We start from the raw sequence: 20942 nt of genomic DNA, 5'->3' as shown, positions 1-20942 counted from the left end.
TGATGGTAAAAATTTTAACAACTATCCAATATCATTAAAGTTTCACATAAATGAAAAGTCAGCGTAATTGCGGCTCGCGGATTAATATTGTTATTGTCCTTACAAGTTATCAGGTCATAACAAGATGGCGGAAAATTCGTCCGGGAAAAGGATGTTGATATCGTTTACTTTGCCAATATCATGTCAAATCTGTCTTGGAAAGGTAATCAAGTAATATATTCTTACACAACATAGTATAAGGATCACATCAGTGAAAATTTATGCATAATGATTTTATGGGTTTACAGTTAACTTACAAAAGATCCGCCGTTAACGTAAATTGATGGATGCTCACGATGCGTTTGTTATCCTACTGTCGTTCCGGGCATGTTCTCGTTGCAGGGTGCAACGCGCTCGACCCTAAGCAGCGGTAGCATTACAATCGGTAGGATACTACTAGTATACTAGCTAACCAAACAATAACATTACTTACACACATTCAATTTACAAATCATTTGTCATTCTGATTATTATCCATATTGGATTGGGTTATATTTGTTGGCAACTTTTTTCCCCCCTACTCCTAAGTCCTACCTAGACTGAGTGAGATCAGGGCCCAACTTTTTGTTATAGAGCTGCTAGCTAGACTTTTGTACTGCTATTCTAGTAAAGCACAACAATTTGCTTAGCATGAAATGTCTTCCTTGATATTGATAAACACAGGATCTAGCCTACCAACAAAATACTATTTGTTGCATATTACTTGTTACTGTATTCAGCTGTTGTTTGCTTGTCCTGAAAATCACGTGGAAATTAGGTTGGTAGGCCTAAGCCCTAATCCTGTTTCTATCAAGGCAAAAAATTCATGCTACGCAAATTGTTGAATGTTGTGCTTTGCAGCTCTATGAAATTGGGCCCTGGTTTTATGAAACATAATCATTTGATAATCAACAGTAGTTTTAGCCTAGGGCCAGGACTGCACCAGGTCCAGTAGTGTTGTGTTTTTCAATAATTGAAATAACCTCACTGTGTAATAAAGAAAATGATGCTCAATGTTGACTTTGGGTCCAGTAAATGTCTTAACATTTCTCTTTTAGATACAATTAATGAAAAATATATTCTCTTAGTGTATATTTAAAACTTTGTAGAAAGTTCTCTGTTTTGTGGGTTTCCCCCTATATTCAAGCCCTGTAATAATTATGAAACAAAATCTAGATAAATAATCAAGTGTGACTTGAAGGAAAAAATAAAACAATTACACTTGTAAAATTGTTGTTAAAGAAAATAATATTGGTTTTTTTCCGACTACAGGTGAAGCAGCCAATAGTGTGCCCAAACCAACACGTATTCTGCAGTGTATGCATTGAGTTGTGGCTGCAACATAATCAGCAGTGCCCAACATGCCGAGTACCTATAACACCAGAGAATCCATGCAAACAAATACTGGGTAGGTACATTGTCTGATGGAACCCCTTGCACAGGAGGTCCCAATCGCTGAGGACACATGCTGTGTACCACACCACAACTCTTAGCCAATGAAAGGCCTTCTTTTTTTCTCAGTGTGGGCGCCGTTTGAACTCGTATGCAATAGGTCTATGCGACAGACACCTCTGGTTTTGTAGGCCCTAATAAGGGAATCAATGTGTTGTGAAGAGGTTTTGAACTAGTGGTTTAAACCCAACGAGGCCTGGTTCTTGATAATTTTACCGAGACGAAGTCGAGGTAAATTATCAAGAACCAGGCCTCGGGGGGGGGGGGGGGGGGGGGGGGGGGGGGGGGGGGTTAAAACCACTAGTTGAAAACCGGTTCAACACACTTTGATTCCCTTATTAGGGCCTACAAAACCAGAGGTGTTTGTCGCATAGACCTATTGCATACGAGTTCAAAACATCCCTCCTGCTATGAAATGGTAAGGCCCTCGGGTAAACAACTTCTTATAAGGAGATTGCTGTGCGCGTCGCACGTATGGCGTGATGTGGCACAACTGTTCCAGCCGTTGCTCTCACCAATATGACTGAAGGAACTGTCCCGCTCACAACCGGTCATTACTACTGGTCATTATCAAAGGTTTATTAAACACCCCCACGTGATGCGCTCTCCACCAATAGGAATAGCGAAACTGTCTAAGGTATTTATGAATAATGGTTTAACTGCAAAGTATTATAGTGTTACCATTGCCTTGATCATGGGGGTGTCATTTTTTGTCATCCATTCAATTCAATGTAACGAAACAGCAACGCCAAATTTCATAAAGCATGTAAGCATTAAAACTTGCTAAGAACAGAAATAAATTGCTTAGGGGAAATAGATTACCATTCAAAACACCATACAGTTTACATTGCTGCGACTGGTACCCCACATATTATCAAAGATGTTTGCTTATAGCAGGATTATCTGCTTCACAGCTTGAAAATGAAACTATTTTTTGCAATTATTTACATCCAGTCAGTGACAGTTTTCTATTGTAGGCCCTACTATACAAAGCCTTGACTTCCACTATCAATGAATACATAGTTTATCAACACTGATTACCGAGTCCAGAGACAAATGCTTGAGGAAATGCTCATAAAACCAATTTATCAAACAATTCAAAAGCAATTTATACGTACACATAGAGACAACAAAGGCTCACTGTTAATTGATTGGATGTAATTTTAGAGTGAGGAGGGAGGGGTTTTGTGTTAGAAAATATACATTGTAAAGAGTCGGTAGACCAATTCATTGTAATATGAAAACGCAGCAGCACTAGTTCGGCGGTGCCCATCTCACTAATTGCCCTTATTGTTTATGAAGCATGAGGGGGAGGTAGGCTGCTTGCTTTATGGTGCATACAGTATGAAGCAGTGCTATTAGAATAATCAAACAAGAACAACTTTTTAATTGATGCTGTTCTGATGACAAATGCCGCTCGTGCCTTACAGTTACACACGGTCAGTGCCCATGATTTAATTTAACCCTTTTCTTGTGAGGGTTGGTTTGGATCGAAATGAGATCCCAACCAGCCACTTGCATGACTGACTAAGAATATGATCAAAGTGGTAAAGTCTGGTTTATCTTGATAACCAGGGCTCAATTTCATACATTCAGCTGAAACTATAACAGAAAATACTTGCTTTTACAAATTGTCTGATATAGAAGAAATGAGCAGGATCGATATCAGTCACAAATTGTACATTATGGTAGTGTTAAAGTAACATTTTGTTGTGCTTAAGCAGATGAAATTGGGTCAAGAACAGGAGTGCAAAAAGTGGAGTTTTGCAGTCCTTTATTCTGATATGTAGGCCTACATGTATGGAAAGGCTTCTTGACTTGCTGTTCTGTTTACTCATAAATGAATAAATATATGAGGGTTTATGTATTGTGGGGGATTGATGCGATGCCTAACAATCTTCCCTTTAAAATAATTATTTGGCCAAAATTTAGCTTGGTAAATCTTTTAACATTAAACTTTGCAGCCAGCTTTGCATTGTTCTTCTCATCACCCCTCCAAATGGTACATTGGGGGTATATAATGTAGACCCGGTGAATGATGAGCAACCCTGCACTTATTTTGTTGCTGGTGCTGCATACTCCTAAGGAGTTGAAATGGTTTCAGAATTGATTAGGGCCCAATGAGCTGGGTAATAACATAACAGCACTTGGTGTGGCCTTTTTTTTTTTTTGCTTGACAAAATGCATACAAAATAGTTAGCATTTTTTGCAATGTCTTTTCAGAACTTCCATTGTTATCTAATTATCTTTCAGACAAAGCTTAAAATTAATTGAAAACCTTCTACATGTATGGTATAATAAAGACACCTGTTTTAAAGGTTTTCTTAAAAATAAACTCCAGGTTGGTAACAAGATGACAACTGTTTTAATTGTCCATTTATAGTACAGGGCTATTGTAAGAGGTAAGCTACAAACAAAGCAGTGGCTTTTCGTCATGCATTACCATACCAATAAGGTTGATCTCTTCCTATTTGTCCTTGTATAAAACGTAATTAATGATCCTTAACTTATGGCTAAACAGGAGAAAATACTCATGGTTTGGACAGCATAAACTGCACAATACATCAATAATGCACCAGTCGCTCAAAAGGGACTTATTACACTGCCAAATGCACTTTACAGGATTGCCCAAGTTTTGTGTAGATAATAAAAAATACATGACTCCCTCATCGATAACCGTTACAGCCCGAAGTCACAATGAAACAAACAAACTAAGAGCAGATCCTCTTTTTGATGAATTGTTGCGATCCATCTATGATTTATTATTTCCCTTCTACGCCGAGTCTAGTATGATTCAGGTGTATTATACAGGCCTGTTGTGTTTGTATAGCAGGGGCAGCCATTATTCTTTACAATAAAAGTTTCAATGATTCAGGAGAATTTTGTGCCGTAGACAAAGCAGGCTCGTTTTGTAAAGTACGCGTTTCTCATAAATGTATTAGGTGGCAATCCTAGTCTTCCGCCATAGCAATGTATGATAAATATTTGAGTTGATGGCTGGCCATTGAATAGGGCTTCCCTGAGTGCTACAGTTAAAAAATAAACACAAGACCTTGTTAATCATTAACACGCTTAAGATCAATACAGTTGATTTTTTTATTCTTTCCTCATTAATGTATAAATGTTCCCCGGTAGCTATACGTGGTTTTGATACAATCTTTGCAAGATTTATGGCTTTTGCTGTCTATTATAAGTTGTACAGCTTGTGTAGAGTATTTATAAATGAGTGAGTCGGGTTGTTCAGTCATTTCTTGGAAGTGTTGTTGCAGATCACAACTAGCTCTTGGAGTTTGTTTAGGATCGAGCAAAACTGACATTTTGGATTATTCAACTTGTGTACTACCGTAGCTGCCATTGGAATTAGGACTGCACCAGCTAAAATCACATAACTGTTTTTGTTGAAGGATCTGCAACTTATGCGCAAGATATTGTGATTGAGAATTCATACATGAATGTATGTGATGTTGGGATTTGTTAAGTATTATTTAATGAGTGTGACTCTGGAATTATGCACAGAATTGACAATTCATTTCATTTCATTTTTTTTAGACAAATTTTTTGTTAACCTTTTTTTTTCTCTAAAAATGTACACTGTAGAGGTAGGTACACTATTGGTGGATGATGGACAACATTTTGCTTCAACAAGTAAAAAGTTACTTTTTCAGAGTCTTTGAACCTGCACAAGTTACAGGCTACATACTTGTATTTTGATGTTGGCAAGAAAAAAAACCTTGTATACAAGAAATGCGTACATGTCAACAGTTGCTTTTTAATCTCGTTACTAGAGTATGATTTAGAGTGCGATTTAGTTAAAAGCAATTACTTGGTTATCTCTGATTTGTAAAAGCACACTGTTGAGACACAAGCAGTTTTCCTGCTCAAAGGAAATTGGTCTTCAAAGTGTCTTGTTGTTGTCCTGTTGTAAAGTCTTGAAAGTTACATGCAAAAATTATGGTAAGCAAGTAAATACCGCGTCACCTAAAATGCACTGGACTGTATAACACATTGGGACATTGACTTCCAAAATGATCCCCAGCCATGATGTGATATTATTGGGTCAATGCACAAATTGCTCATGACACTAACAAGAAAAGGTTATGTACATCAAATGGACATTACATCAATTGTACGTCTTTGATAGTAACTTTGACTATAGAGACAAAGGACCAAGTGCTTTGACCAATCTTATCAAGAGGGGTTGATCTTCTGATACAATTGCATTTATACGGAAAGCTCTGGCGGCTGGAAATTGTATTTACTCAAAATCTCTGACCAATATCAGGATTAAGAGAAAAGGCTTGGAATGATTGTTCTACTAAACATTGTGCAAGTCTTTTTGTTAAATAAAGTGTTTGTTCTCGTTGATAGGAGGACAGACTCAAGATGGGGAGAATGATTCATACATGTCGACCCCTGCCCTACGAAGAGCTCGCTTCGACATACTATATCAGGACTGTGAGGTAAGAATGTGTCAACATTGTAAAGCATCTTTCAATCTGAGCATCGGTCAGTCATTCTGCATTCATTTTCTGCATCTAGTATTTTTAATTACCTGTAGTAATTACTTTTTAAATGTATGGCAATAAAAACTTTATGGAACGTTACTGTCCGAAACATTGCACTCAGATTGTGTATTCAAATTACGGATTATTTTTCTTGCATGTACATAACCACTCTGGATTTTCAGCGATATCTCAAAAACACTGCCACCTTTTGAAATGAAATTTTCACAGGTTAGTTTAATTATATACACTTTCTCTATAGCATCACAAAAAAATCCCTTCAGTGAGGGCCTCTGTCAGCACATGCTGACATGTTTTAATATTGAAATTTTTATTGTCTTAACCACGTTAAACTATCTAGTCAGCTTATGCGCATGACATCCTATGCTGGACCATGCCACCCATGCTAGAGGGGCTGTCAATGGTCTAATGGTAGTTCGCTCGTCCCCAGCGCCTTGCTTTAACCAAAGGCGCTTGGATGGGCAAACGATCATGCACGCACATTGGTTTTATGCGCAGTCCCATCATGCATCACACTCACACTGCGCAATCTGTGCAAGCGATTAGCCCATTCCAGCGGTCCTGGATAGACTGGCCGCTGGGACCGAACGAATGATGGTAGATGAAACAAAGTTCCAAAACTTAATTAACTTAAGAAAGCAAACTGCTAAACAGCTTAATGAAATTTGGCTTGGCCCCCCTCACTGCAGGGTTTAAGCATGGAAAACGTTTCATGCATGCGGCGAAGTTTAGAAACAAGCAAAAGTGCATTCAAATAGGGAGTAACTTTTTAACAAAGTCATGTTGAAGAAGACAGAAGGAGAAGTTTGAGACTTAACATGCGACATCAGAGCTTATCATGTGCATTTTGTTTTTCTTCAGAGAGAAATTAAAAGACTTGAACATGAAAATAAATTCCTCAAGAACTCCAACTGTAACCTGCAAGATCGCCTCACAGAAGCAGAGAAAATGGTTGCGGCAAAGTCGGAGCTCATCTCAAATGAAGCAGGGGCTACTTCGTCTTCATCAACCACTGAATCCAAACTCCAGCTCAACTCTAAGACATGGAGAGATAGCACAAATTCCTCCCCCAAATCATCCCCTTCTAGGGGTAAAGTGAAATCAAGAGGAGAAAAGAGAGAAAGTTTCTCTTCAACGGATGGACATTATAATTGCGATGAAGGAGTGAACAGTGAAGTGCTAGCCTCACTGAGATCAAAGTTGAAGCAAGCCACAACAACCTATGATAGAATCAAGCAAGACATGGACAAGCTCAAGGAGGTAATGCACACACATGTATATAAGTAAACTTAGGTATGGGGGAATTTTAATTTGGTTGATTTATGCCAAATGTAAACTCTGTGCAAAGATGAAACTCTATATCCTAGCTTTACATGTATGTCCTAACCATACAGAAACAATGAAATCTGTGTACAAAAATACAAAACCAAACCTGAAACCGAATACTGTAACTATATTAATTTTGTGTGTGGCATATTTACCACCATGACTGCGCCACTGCCACCCAAGGGACAGCCCTCAAATGCTCCATTGACATAATGAATCAGGTGATATGACATATTAATTAGGAATTAATTATTGATCCAGCCGAGTCACTGTGATGCATTGTTGTGCCATTTGTGTGAATGTGAGCAGTAAGTGGAACCGATTGATGAATTGGGTGATTTTACTAATTGTTGGGTGGAAAATGTAGACAGGCTTTTATTCGGCATTACTTTTCATCGTCTCTTGAGATTCAAGGATCTAGCACACTAGCTCAATTTACTTTCTATTTTACATTGTCAGTACTAATTATTTGAACGCCTAAACTCTTTTACATTAGTTCGATTGCCGGCAGTGCATTAAAAAGAAAATAGAAAAAACCCATTATATCAGCCTGAATGGGTGCTCTAATGACTACATTTGAATGGGTAGACTTTTCTAATGTAATTACAATTAAATGTACAATGCAAGCTTTGTACAGCTAAATGTACAGCCAATTTAAATCCAACATCTTAATAGATGCCTGCCTGTTTGACCGCAGTGTAAAATGTAAAAAATTTGTTGTCATCATTTCAAAATTTTTGCTTGCATTTGTCTGCTCTCTTCTCTTTGCCTATAGTTTTGTGTGTGTTTGTCATTTTCTAAAAATCCTTCTATGCTTTCATCATCATAGACAAACTTGAAGTTGAGTACGGATAACCGGACTCTGTTAGCTGAGAATGGTCGACTGAAACAGACAGCTACTGCCCGCTCACCTCATAAGTAAGTAACAAACTATCACTTAAGTTTAAACTACACATTGTACACCATTCATTTCGGTGAAGTTGGTGATATTTTAAGATCTGGGATAGACCCCTTGCATGGCGTTACACTCGCATACCAGGGATCTCTCAGAAATATTAAACAAATAATGTGTACACTGAACTTGTTTATAAGTTGCTTCAAAACCTGAACCAACATTGTGTTTTGTCCATCATATTTGGTTTCGCAGTTTTATTCAAGCATTTATGCTTCTCTAAACACAACACACTGAAATTAAATTAAGTTGGTTTGGTATACATATCTAATACATAAACAATGACATTATCTCTCATTGGTATTGTTCTCAAAACCATTGGCTGTGAATAAAAGCTATTTACTTTTTGGTAGAGTGCCGGCACATTTATCCAGAGGGTGTTTGTTCAAATCCCGATCTAGTTATTTTGTCTTTGTTCAATAAACTCCATATCATTTAAAATTTACCCAGTCATGTCCCCTTGTGGTGTATTATTTGAAATATTAAATAAATTAAACCAGGTAGAATGTTGGCCTCTGTGACCGCTACAAGTTAAAATGCACTCATTGGAACAGACTGCAAGCTACCAATATTGCAGTGTTGATATGAGGAAGGTGCCACCAGTGTTCCCATTGTCGTATGGATCTATAGTAGCATAGAAGTAAAGAAAGAATCGCTGATCTTGTTATTGTGTAAACATGTTTGAGCACACCTGCTGAACACGCCGCTCAACAAAGGAATTGCTGGCATGTTGAATTTTTTAAAAGTGCCGCCATGAATTAAGAAGTGCCTAACGGTATAGACAGACAAGGCCCCACCTGAAATATTCATATCTGATTGGCAGCTAAGAGGCATTTTAAAATTGCAACACGCCATTATCTCCACCCAGACTCCAAGATACTTCCTGTATATTTGATGAGTCTTGCAACAATGGCAAAGCACAAAAGGCAAGATGGTTAAAATTTCATACAGCTCATCAGTGCAGGGGGTCTTATGAATAAATGAGGAGGTGTCTCCATGGTTATTGCTGAATGCCAAAGTCTGTTTTTGGAGCAGTTGAATGACAAAGCAATTGTTGTTTGGGTATTGATTTGAATGTATTATTTAGTATTGAGGGTTTTTCTTAGTGGTTTTGAAAAGCTACCATAACTTAGAAAGAGGTGGATTCTGGGGTTGAATAGTGTGCAATACTTGACAGTAAAGGAGGTCATTTAAATAATTCAGTTTCATTTCGTTTGCTGGTTTAATTCCGCCGCTTGTAAAGTCAATCATAAACAATACACCCAATCAGCTGTTGGTGCTCAGGTGAATTTACATGACTGTTAGTGTGTGCGTCAGTCGGCAGTGACTGTTTGTGTAGTGCATCAGTCAGCAATTATGGGCTTCACATTCAGTGCGGCTCTTTTCAGTTCAGATGAAGATATTTGACCAAGCAGACAAGGATGTGTATGTTTTTATTATATCTTGGTGAAAAGTGTAACCCTCTTCAAATTTGGGTGAAATTGGGTGAAATTTACTATTTCTTTCGCATAACATTGGTAAGAGTAAAAATACGTATTTTCACAGATCTGCACACAACTCACATAACTTACGAATGGTCATGGTGGGAAACTCCTTTTGATATTGTTTGATTGAAGTGCAATAGTTTATGAGAATTGGGTTAAAACAATTAGTTTTGATGTAAAAACATTGTTTGATTTTTCTCACTTTTTTCTCTTGGCTCGAGTGACCAATTAAAGCTTAAACTTTCTAAGGTTAGTTATGCCATGTATATGTTGGGTCACATTCAGTGTGGATACTGGTCTTTGACAACTACCAGTGTTACAGGTGCTATATATAAGAGTTGAATTTTTCTTTTTTAAAACGTTGGTAAACAAAGTGCATTGTATTTTACTCAAGATTAATAAGGGAATCAATGTGTGGTGAAGAGGTTTTCAACTATTGGTTTAAGCCCGCCGAGGCCTGGTTCTTGATAACTTAGTCGAGTTAAGTTATCAAGAACCAGGCCTCGGCGGGTTTAAACCACTAGTTGAAAACAGATTGCAACACACTTTGATTCCCATTCATAAATACCGTTTCGGTCAAAAAAACATTTACACTTTTTGGTCAAAAAGTAAAATAAATGCACAAATTATAATTGTTCAATGATTTCTTTCAACACAACATCGTCTGCCCAGTGCACAACTCTATGGCGTTTGCCAACCTGTTCATGGGCACTGTATCAATTTCTCAAAAACTGTAGCATTTCAGGCAAATATTTAAAGGAAGTTTCCATCAAGACCACGTTAAACCAGGTTTTTGTTTAATGATGCTGAAGCTGTGCACACCCTTAAAGGCAAAGTATACCTTTAGTTTTTGGAACTGTTCGGTCGTTTTAATCTTACATAAATGTAGAAGTATACAATTAAACTAACCTGTACAAAATTTCAAAGGGTAGTCTGGTCGCGTTTTTGAGATATTGGCAAAAATCGGGAGGGAATATGTCCACGCAGGAAGAGTAGTCCCTTATAGGAACTTCATACACAATCAGAGAAATGTATCTGAAAGTAACGTTTCTGAGTTTCAAATTTTGGGGCATAAAAACTATAATATCTTATTACATTGTACATTTACCTCAATACTTCATAGTGAACTGTTTCTCCAAATCTTGATACTATCGCAAAGCTAAGTCTGTGACCACTTCTATCCAAGTAAGTTTGGTATTGCCATTCAAGAGTGATTAATTACCAAACATGCATGTACCTTCCCTTTAAAGGGACGGAAACTGATTAAACCATTGGGAATAGAAGTGTGGATTTAAAATGTCTATAACCAAATCATTCAGTACTTGTTGTACCATAAACAAGTTTACTAAACAAGTATTAACGATACAGTGAAGATCATATGTTGTTAAAACAGAAAAGGATACATTTTGCATGGCGAATATAGGTCTACCTCCTTCTTTTGTCTGATTTAAACAAATATATACATCTTTGTCTGAAAAATCAGAAAAATTGTGATTAAATAGCCTGAAAAGCCCACACAAAATGTAGACCATCCCCTGTACTCGATAAAATGTTCTCACTTTTTTCAAGAACAAAATGTCATGTTAGAATTTGTCATAATCTTCATTGAACATGTTGAAAATGGGTTTATTTATTAGCTGTTGTTACAGGCAGATTTGTTCTGACCCCGCCCATCAGTTCCATTTTGTTGTGATACTCAAGGCCGCCCATAATCGTTGTCAGTAGACAAAAGAAAGGTCTTTGGAGCATAAAACATGGTGGGATTATTTTTGGGGGGAGTGGCACTATTTCTGATTGATGTAATTGACCCACACACAAATATGATCTATCACACTTAAAATGCCTAAATGTATTAGTTACTTTAATCAAGTTAAGTGTATCTCGGGAAGATTTACCCTGATGTACTCATCTGTATGGTTAACGTCTAGTTAATGAAAAACTGTACTTCTCCCAGGTCAAGAATTGCAGTTGAATAAAAACAAACAAAATGTAATATTATTGAGGGGGAGAACAATACTTCATCCATTTGAATTAAATTACATCAAATCAAACTAAGGTGTTATAATGCCTATTGTTTGCCATTTGTAACAATAAATTAAAAAAAGATTTGTGACTATCTACTGCCATGGCAACTCAATTGTGATAGTAGGCCTATAATTAGGGAATAACAGTGCACGGACCCGGTTTTCACTGCATTGTGATGATAGGGTTGGTGGCTGGTACAATTTAATGGACCTCGCCTCCGGCGCGGTCTGTTAGCAACGCCAGCCACTAAGGTCATATGACCTTTTTCAACGAAGTAAACGGCAAAATGTTCAAAACTTAGTGACTTTCTCTGGGCGATAATTCAAGACATGTTCAGGGGCCATATTTTAGCTTGCGATAGCTCCCGTCTCTTTTGTGCATTAATCACACTACTGATACTTTGAAACCAGTTACTTTGTTTAAGCTCGCTCACTGGGGTCAAAGGAGGCAAATGATGGGTCGTCAAAGTCGCGAGAGAATTATGAAAGAAAAAACGCCCTTGTCGCACAAGTTGTGTGCTTTCAGATGCTTGATTTCTAGACCTCAGCTGAGGTCTCAAATTCCATTCAAATATTTTATTGAGAAAATACTTTTTTTTTTGAAAACTACGTTACTGTCAGAGGGGACAGTTTCTCACAATTTTCATACTATCAGCAGCTCTCCATTGCTTGTTACCAAGTAAGTTTTTATGCTAACAATTATTTTGAGTAGCTACCAATAATGTCAAAGATAACACTTATAAAAAGGGACTCTCTACCACCGTGATCTACGAGTTGAGTTTGTTTTTGCAGTTAACATTTTATTGTCTTCTTAAATTGTTCTTATAATTAGCATTAAATGTCTAAAAATATTTGGCATGATGGGAAAGCAAACAGTTGTTATTGACCATATGGTGGTCAGTTCATCAGGCAATAAGACGTTCAATGGCAAGAGTGAGTGGCATTCAAACACAGGTTGAAAGGGAATCAATACCTAGGGTGTATTAATTAATTAGTGTTTTTAATGAACATTTAGCAGGCTGTATAGAGTCCATAGCCAAAAAAGCTTACAACTGTAATTATAACTGTTTGCTGCTGTTAAATTCAAATGGAGTTTGGTCTTAAGATCGTGAAGGAACAGGTTTTGAAAACAGAGGTTTAGTTTTTGAGCGACCTGGTACTGTAGAGGTACAGTACAGTAACATAACAAAATCCCCTGACTAGCAACGTGCAACCGTCTTAGTCAAATAGCCAGCTAGACTGCAACTATAGACATCAATATCATAAGATCCTGGACTTGTTGTCTGGATCAATTCCCAGTGCGTATTATTTGATCGTACCGATCCGCACAATTAAGAAGGGTATAGCTCCCGTGTGGAATGAGACCCCTTCACTGTGAAACAATTATTATTTGGGCATGACAATGAGTTCACTTAGTTAGCTGATGGGGATTTAATACTAGCAAACCACTGACCAAGGTCATAACTAGTGAGAAATTCATGAATACTGGACAGCTGGTGTGTGTGGTGAGCCATCCATGCAGAAGAAGTCAGGAAAGTACGCTATCTAGACTCAATACACTCTTTTATATAGAGACACTTGGGAGTGACTTGTTGAAGCAATACACAATTATTGGTCAAACATAACTAGAGAAGTTGGTGTATTATTAAAAATTATTGGCATTCTCACTTCAGAAGTGACTTGACTTTGTGTTTTAAAGGGAAGCTACAATTGTGGTGTTGTTCTCATAACTTACAGGAAGGGTCATAAAGAAACTAAGCACCTTTTATCCAATAGCTTACTTTTTAAAGATTGATAATAAGCATCCTGCAAATTATTTTGTCTAAAGAGTCCCATTCATTAGAAATCAGCAAAAGTGTATCAACAAATTTGAAAACCAAAATGATAGCCTTAAGGCAACTTTTTGAGATCTGTGTGTTGTCTGTTTGAATGCTTCCCTAAACACAACAAGAATTGTGGATGGATTTAACTTTCTTGATAAAAATACTGCGATGGTTTGTTGCTGTTTTCTCAACAGGAAGACGCTGCAGCTGACTTTGATTGCATTTTCCTTGATAATTTTGCCAACAGTACAAATCAGTGTTACAGTGACAAAACAAACCAACGATGCTTGTTTTGTGAAGTCTACTGGTAAAAATAAAATTGTGTGTGAAAGAACCACAGAATAACAGATTTAAAAAAGAAGAACTTTCTTTCTCAACTTGTTGAGAGCCTGTGATAAAACTTCAATTAAACTTTGTTTCTAATTGATGAGTGTTGGATTGAATTGTTTTGTGGGTTGAGTAACTTCATTTACAAATGGAGAACAAGTTGATGAAACAGAAGCAAAATCAAGAATATTAGTGTTCAATACATTCAAATTTTCCATTCTAATATTGATGACAATTTTAGACATGTAGTCCAATGTTAGATAAAAATAAGCCATGCAATAAATAAGAACACACCTGTAACTGGTCTATAACAGGACACATATTTTAACAGGATAATTGCTTGGTTAATATTTTAATCCAAGTCTGTATTTACCTCTCTTTAAAAACAAAACCCAAGTGGTGATTATTCAGTCAATTTGTTCCAAGCACATGTGATGTTTGTCTTTTTAGAGTTCCGTTTCAAACAGCGTATAGTTTCCTATTACTAGAAAGGAAAGGTGTTACATTCTGTTTGATCTACAGTGCAGTACCCTATTTATGAAATTTTAATCGGTACTAGGCACACTGGTTCACACCTCATCCATGGTCATCTGTTTTCACTGAACAGTGGTGTCGGGACAACAGGCATTCATATTTTAAACACATGTGGTATATTGCTAGTCGCAATGTGCCAAACGTCAAGTTCATATAAATTTTGCAGTATACAAGCTTTCATCTTTATGTGTTTTGATCTCCTGTTTTTATGCATCTGGTTTTTGCTGTCAGCCATTCATATTTAAAAGCTGTCAGTGGCCTGGATGAATCTTTCAGTGAGAGTGGAGAGTGTTGTCAGGCACTATATTACTTCAAAAACACAAAACAAGTTCTGGGGTGTCTTCTGCATTTGACATTACACAGTTGGGTTCAACTGTTTCAAGTTTAAAGAAAGTGTGCTGGGCAGAAGTGTTTTGACATTTTTCTTTGTTAGTTTTTACTGTGAGGTTTCAAATAGGCCTGGTGACATCACACTAATATTGAACTACCCTTAAGTAAGTCCTTACACATGTTAAAAGGAATAATACAAATCCACACAAAATATTTTTAAAATCAAATTGCATTTATGGTTATAGACATTGCATGGGTGTTTAGAAGCTTTAATATAATGACACCAATACCAAAAATAAGGCAACTGAAAACATAACGTATGCGGTTTCATTGCACAGTGTTCTCTTCACAGTTCTGAGGCAATGCCCAGAAAATAAAACTCCACAAAATTTCTTAGAAATTTTAATAAAAACTGACCGCCACCCAGTGTTGTTTTCACACTCAAGGCATTTTCACAGGAAAATGAACACTCAGTATGCTTATTCCACTAGGTTTCTCACTACCGTACTTCCAAGCAGGGGTAGCTTTTCCCTAAGAACTAGTAATTCCTGGGAAATTGCCGAGGCAAGCTATTCAAGTGTCCAGTGTGAAAGAGTTTCTAGCTTCCGTTAAGTATCCCCTACAGGATAGTCATTTCAGAGTCGTGAAAGCAGTGTATTGCTTGCAGTTCAAAGGGCTCATGACTAAAGATGAGGAGGAATCAAAGATTCATGAGACAAGTGTTGATCTGATGAAACTGTTACTGCACTGACAGTGCTTTTCATCAATGCGTGATGGTGTGGCTCACTGTAGTGACATAATGATAGAGAGGATCGCGTCAAGAAGTTGAGGGCCAGAAAGAAAAGTTTTGTCTTGAGACTTTCCTGGAACTTTTTGTTTGATATTATGTTTTGTGATGAATCAATGGTTAGCACTTAGAGTACAGGTTCATTTGAGATGTGAAGGAATAGACCTCTTGTATTGACGTCACATGCAGCTACTGTCTGCTTATTGTCTGCCATTTTGAGAGTCACAAGGCATGTTAAGACGGGGTGTGTGTCTAACCATATAGGAAGTGACACTGCACCCAGACTGCCTAAAATGTGCTCTGCACAGGATAACGCATGTGAAATGTAACTTCCAGAATGGTGCTGCCAAGAGTTAAAGCATGTATTTTTTGTTGACCCTTACAGTGATGTCAATTTGTATTGAGCACTGTAAACTTAATACTTTTTTGAGTTCTGGGAAAAAAATCCACAGCCAAATCACTCGGAAGGGATTCGAACCCACGACCTTTGCAATAGGTAGACATATTATCACTAGACCACCCCTCGGCTAGCGGGGTGGAGGGGGGGGTAGAGGTGGTTCAAATCCTATTGGCTTGGATTTGAACGGTTGGTTGATGAAATCAACTTAGTTGGTAAAAACTTGTATCAGGTTGAACACAAAGAAATACTAAAGTGGGTCAGTGGGATTTGAACCAACAACTTCTGGATTAACGGGCATGCGCTCTACCAACTGAGCCATATAGCCCAATGTTGAGCTCCCTTTATACTTTCTAATCTTATTGCAAACTCTTGATTTATCAATAACATTTAATAAACAAAACAAGTAATAAACCACAAGGGCAACTAACTGGGTAAATTTTCAAAGTTTGGGGTTGAACAAAGACAAATTTTACTAGAATAACAAAATTAAAAAGTGAGCATTGTGTTCTCTTGGTCAATATTCACCACAATCTGGAGAAATCTCAGTCCTCAGTAAACATAGCAGGAAAAAAATGTCATTAACACCATCTTTTCCCCGCCCACTTTGAAAAGAAAACGCCTGAATTATGCAGGATATTTTGCTGCGGCAGAATAGCATCATATGAAATTTTCATGACTGTTGACACTTACTCTACTGTACCTGACCTGTACCAGTGTACTGCCCCATAGAGTTGGCTTTACTAATCAATAATCTTCTTTAGGGGATTAGTCCATAGGATCTGAAAAGATGCTTTGTAGCATTATACGCTAATCTTCTGTAATCCATGTAATCAATACTTGGGGATCTAAGCATACAAAACCCACACCATCTCATCCAATGGAACGCCTTTACAACGTAACCATACTGTAATATCGATATTCAAAGTATTCAATACACAGTTTACCTGTGTTTAGTGCTTGAGGGAACTTTATTCAATTTGGGCTCTCTGTGTTGTTTGTGAGAATTTGAAAGCAGTTTAATAGTTTGGCTATGAGTGTTTTACAGAAATAATTAAGGACAGGCTATTCAGATGTTATCCCTATGGTGAGAACCAAGGGGCTGTTTCATTGATGCCTGATTGTAACGTCTCGAACAAAACATACCAATACTCATTGTGCATTAGGGGGCAGAACAAATGGATCACAAAAACCATAGAGGGCAACACCGAGAGTCACCAGTATGGGTCATACAAGACGCTTTCATCAGCACACTCAATTATGATTTGCAAATCATCATGAAATTACGCACTGTGCTAAGTTACCAGTAGATTCAATACAGCTGTTAAATTAGTCAAAAGACAAATTATTTTATTTTCCTTTTTTTATGAAAGAATGATAGCTGACAGTTCCATTCTACTCTTTACTGATCCTTTAAAAGTAACAGCTACTCTGTACTCTCTATCCATTACAAGTTGGCTTTTGCCTACAGTAGGTACTGTAACTGACAGACTTTTATTCTATTACGAGGCACTGAGAATAACAGTGGCAGCCCAAATAGAGGAAGGTAAAAACTCTGTAAAAAACAAAACAAAAAACAACAACTATGTTTTAAGCCATATTCTTATGATTTATTGCTGATACATTATTTGAGATAACTTTCAATTTTCAAGCGATTATACTATTTGTTCCCAAGGTCGATACAGCCACATACAGGACTTCAAAACACTTAAACTGCAGGATTTAACTTATATTTCATTTACTATGTGTATTACCCAGGTATGAGAAGTACACCTCCATGGCCCAGCAAACCAAACTTGACCAAAGCAGACGAGAGGTGAGCCAGTTAAAGCGTGCCCTGGATAGAAGTGACACTTACATCGATGAGCTAGAGACAAAAGTAGAAGGCTACAAGTCCCAATATGGAGCCCTTACCAAGGAGTCAGGAGGAACAGGAGACAATTCGAAAAGCACATCACCAAGAGACTCTTCTGAAGATCCGGTGACTCGAGGTGATGGAGACATACCCTCAACATCCTCCAGTGGAATCTTCAAGCCAATGGGTATGGGTGAGAAGTGGAATCCCTTGATAGTTTTAGGCAAAGACAGACACAGCACGATGCCAGTTTATACTAGCCAGAACCCCAGTATGAGTACAGATGTGTTCACTGATGATACATATCGAAACTATATTAAGAACAAGAAGGCGAGTCGTGTATGTGTAACTCAGCAAGATGAGCATCGTAAGGGCAGTGCAAGTTTATCTCGAGAAGATGACAGTGATGACGCATCTGATCTGGAGTATTCAGACGCTATGATGACCAATACCCCATCAACAGCTTTGGACAGATTGTCCTTAGATTCTTCCAAAAAGGTATCAGTTGCTGAAACTCAGTCCTCAAAGCCCTCAAAGGTGTCTCCATCTTGCCACCGCCATCTTAACTTTGGGAAGGATCATCCAAAAGACTCAGACTTACATATTAAGGAAGGGAATGTAGCTGACGATGACCCTCTTGATCAGAATGCAACCTTTTCTGATTTGAACTTTACAATGACTTCAGAGCTCTCCGACTGTGCACAGCTGATGAAAGACGCCGAAATGAGAGTGAAGAAAAAGAAGCTGAACAGTCAAGATATAAATCCTGAAGATCAGTCAGGTATGAAGGCACTTCAATGCAGCAGCGATAAACCAGCTTTCAAGGATAGCAAACTCAAGTACTTTGGAAATCCCATCTCGCACAGTGACCCAACATCAAACAGAGAGCCCCATGAAAAGTCTAGTGTCAGCGTGTCTCAGATTAACCAAGACCCGGCAAGTACACATTTGACATGGTCAGGATTTAAACCAGGCTTTCGATCAACACCAAGGTCTGTCTCATCCAGATCCACAGAAGAGATCAACATAAGCAGTAGCCACGCTCTGACAGTAGCGCAAACTTTCAGTAATTACACTTCATCTAGTGGTAGCACTGGTACACTTTCACTTCCTTGCACTGTGAATGAACAGTTGAAAGGTTCCAACACAGCTGCAGGTTATCCTGCTACCAGTGAATCAGTGCAGAAAACAAGCCTCTGTTACCCAGCAATAAAATCCCAGTTGAAGCCTACTTGGTGTCTGGATGCTGCTCAACTAAGGAATGGCCATGGGACAGGGAGCAGATCCAGGTCCGATGTGGACTCAGATCGTAATGCATGTACCTTTGATTTTCTATCTAACAAACCGTATGCCAATAACAAAGGTGACAAAGTCAACTCTGAATGGGTGAGCCAGAGTGCAAATGATCCAAAAGTGCAAACAAGTAGTGGTGCAATCTCGAATGAAACTGATATGAAAGGTTACTTACCTAGAACAAACAGGGAAAGTCGCAAGAGATATGTTCCTCACGAGAAGGGTAGCGATAGTCCAAGTAAAGCCTTCAAGTACTGAAATATTCAAAAAAGGGGGAAAATGTTAATCAACTTTAAACCAATGTTTGTTGTTGAGATGCAGTACTAATAGTTGATGTTGATACAATTCCAATATGCATGAGATTTTCTACCTCAGTTTTTGAAAGTGGTAATTTGCCAAGAACTGTCTTTCACTTTATCTTTCACTGATTATCACTCAGGGTTTTTCAAAAAGACTCCAAATGAAATGGGGATGCACTAAAAAACCTCCCGTGTCAGATTTGACCTGGATGCCGGGTCACAGGGGGTTTGACCAATTTGTGGGTCAGCATAATCTGGAACTGTGTCAAACTGACCCAGAATCAAGTCAGAATCCCATTTTGTAACCAGTTTCTTGGTCAGCCTGACCAAGAAATGTGGACAGTCCTCTGGAACCCAGAGTCTGAGTCAGTTCTGATATGGGAGTTCTGAAAGTGTTGAATGCTGATGAAAGTTTTCAAGTTGTGTTTTTAATTCCTTAATATGCTGCATACCTACATGTAGCTGCAATCGTTTTACGATATTCACTATCCACGGTGATACTATTTTTTCAAATATAAAGACTGACTCTTCCATTTGTTTTAATTGCAACTTCTGGGAACAGAAACGATGTTGTGCTTGAGGGACAAAAACATATCTAAATCCTCCAGTCTTTGAAACGTGCTCAAGACTAATTGTGTGAGTCTCACCTAGGCATGATACTTGGTCCTTGCAAAAAGTAGGAGCATTTTATTAAGTACATTGACTGACCTATACATGTACACATGGTTTATGGGTTTTTTTCTTCTTCTATTTGATCACATATTTCCTGATTTTTCTAAAGGGAAAAATAATCGTAAATCAGACTATCGTGGGAAGAAAATCATGTCTGATATCACTGTACCATTTCAGCCTCATCAAGCTAGAGAGTGAGCAATAACAACAGATACATTCTTGGTAAATGTGTGCGATCTTGATGATGGCACATAAATCAAACCTTACTCACTTTTTTTTTTAATATTTGATTTCTTAACCCTGCAATAAGAGCATGTACAAATTTGTTATTTAATTTATGTGTTTTTTCTTCCAATGGAAGTACAGGTTACTATTTTTGAAGGAAAGTATGTGTTCTGTGGTTTATACACTTTTTGTAAAATCAAATGGTCTGTGGTTTTAGCTGTTGAATTTTAACTTGTTACGTAAAACATTTTAAAGCATAAAGGATACCATGTACTGAGGAAACATCTGCAATGTAAGATTATATCATTGAGTATGTTAAACAAGTGGTACTTTGCATGTGTGGTTTGTTGAATTAAAGCAGGCAATTGCCTCCATACCCCTAGCCATTGCCTCGATGCCATTTTAAAGGCACTGGACACGTTTGGTAATTATCAAAGACCAGTATTCTCACTTGGTGTATCTCAACATATGCATACAAAAATAAAAAATCTGTGAAAACTTGGACTCAATTGGTCATTGAAGTTGCAACAATGTGTGTGCTTTCAGATGCTTGAATAAAAGGCTTCAGGTCTGAAGTCTTTTTCATATTAATTAAAATATTTTAGTGGGAAATAACCCTCT

The 20942-nt window shown here is 37.7% G+C and overlaps 1 protein-coding gene across 1 annotated transcript; it reads left to right on the top strand.

Moving 5' to 3' along the window:
- Positions 1-119: 119 nt before the first annotated feature.
- LOC117293863 lies at positions 120-20728 on the top strand. Its single transcript, XM_033776333.1, has 6 exons — positions 120-202; positions 1291-1426; positions 5839-5930; positions 6855-7253; positions 8149-8237; positions 17736-20728. Exons 1-6 carry the CDS (start codon positions 125-127, stop codon positions 19381-19383), a joined length of 2442 nt encoding a protein of 813 aa, XP_033632224.1. The 5' UTR covers positions 120-124; the 3' UTR covers positions 19384-20728.
- Positions 20729-20942: the final 214 nt, after the last annotated feature.

This window comes from Asterias rubens, chromosome 8 (assembly GCF_902459465.1).
Source record: "Asterias rubens chromosome 8, eAstRub1.3, whole genome shotgun sequence".
Taxonomy (NCBI): domain Eukaryota; kingdom Metazoa; phylum Echinodermata; class Asteroidea; order Forcipulatida; family Asteriidae; genus Asterias; species Asterias rubens.
Note: the sequence above shows the minus strand (reverse complement) of the source record. Positions and strands in the feature narration are given on the sequence as shown.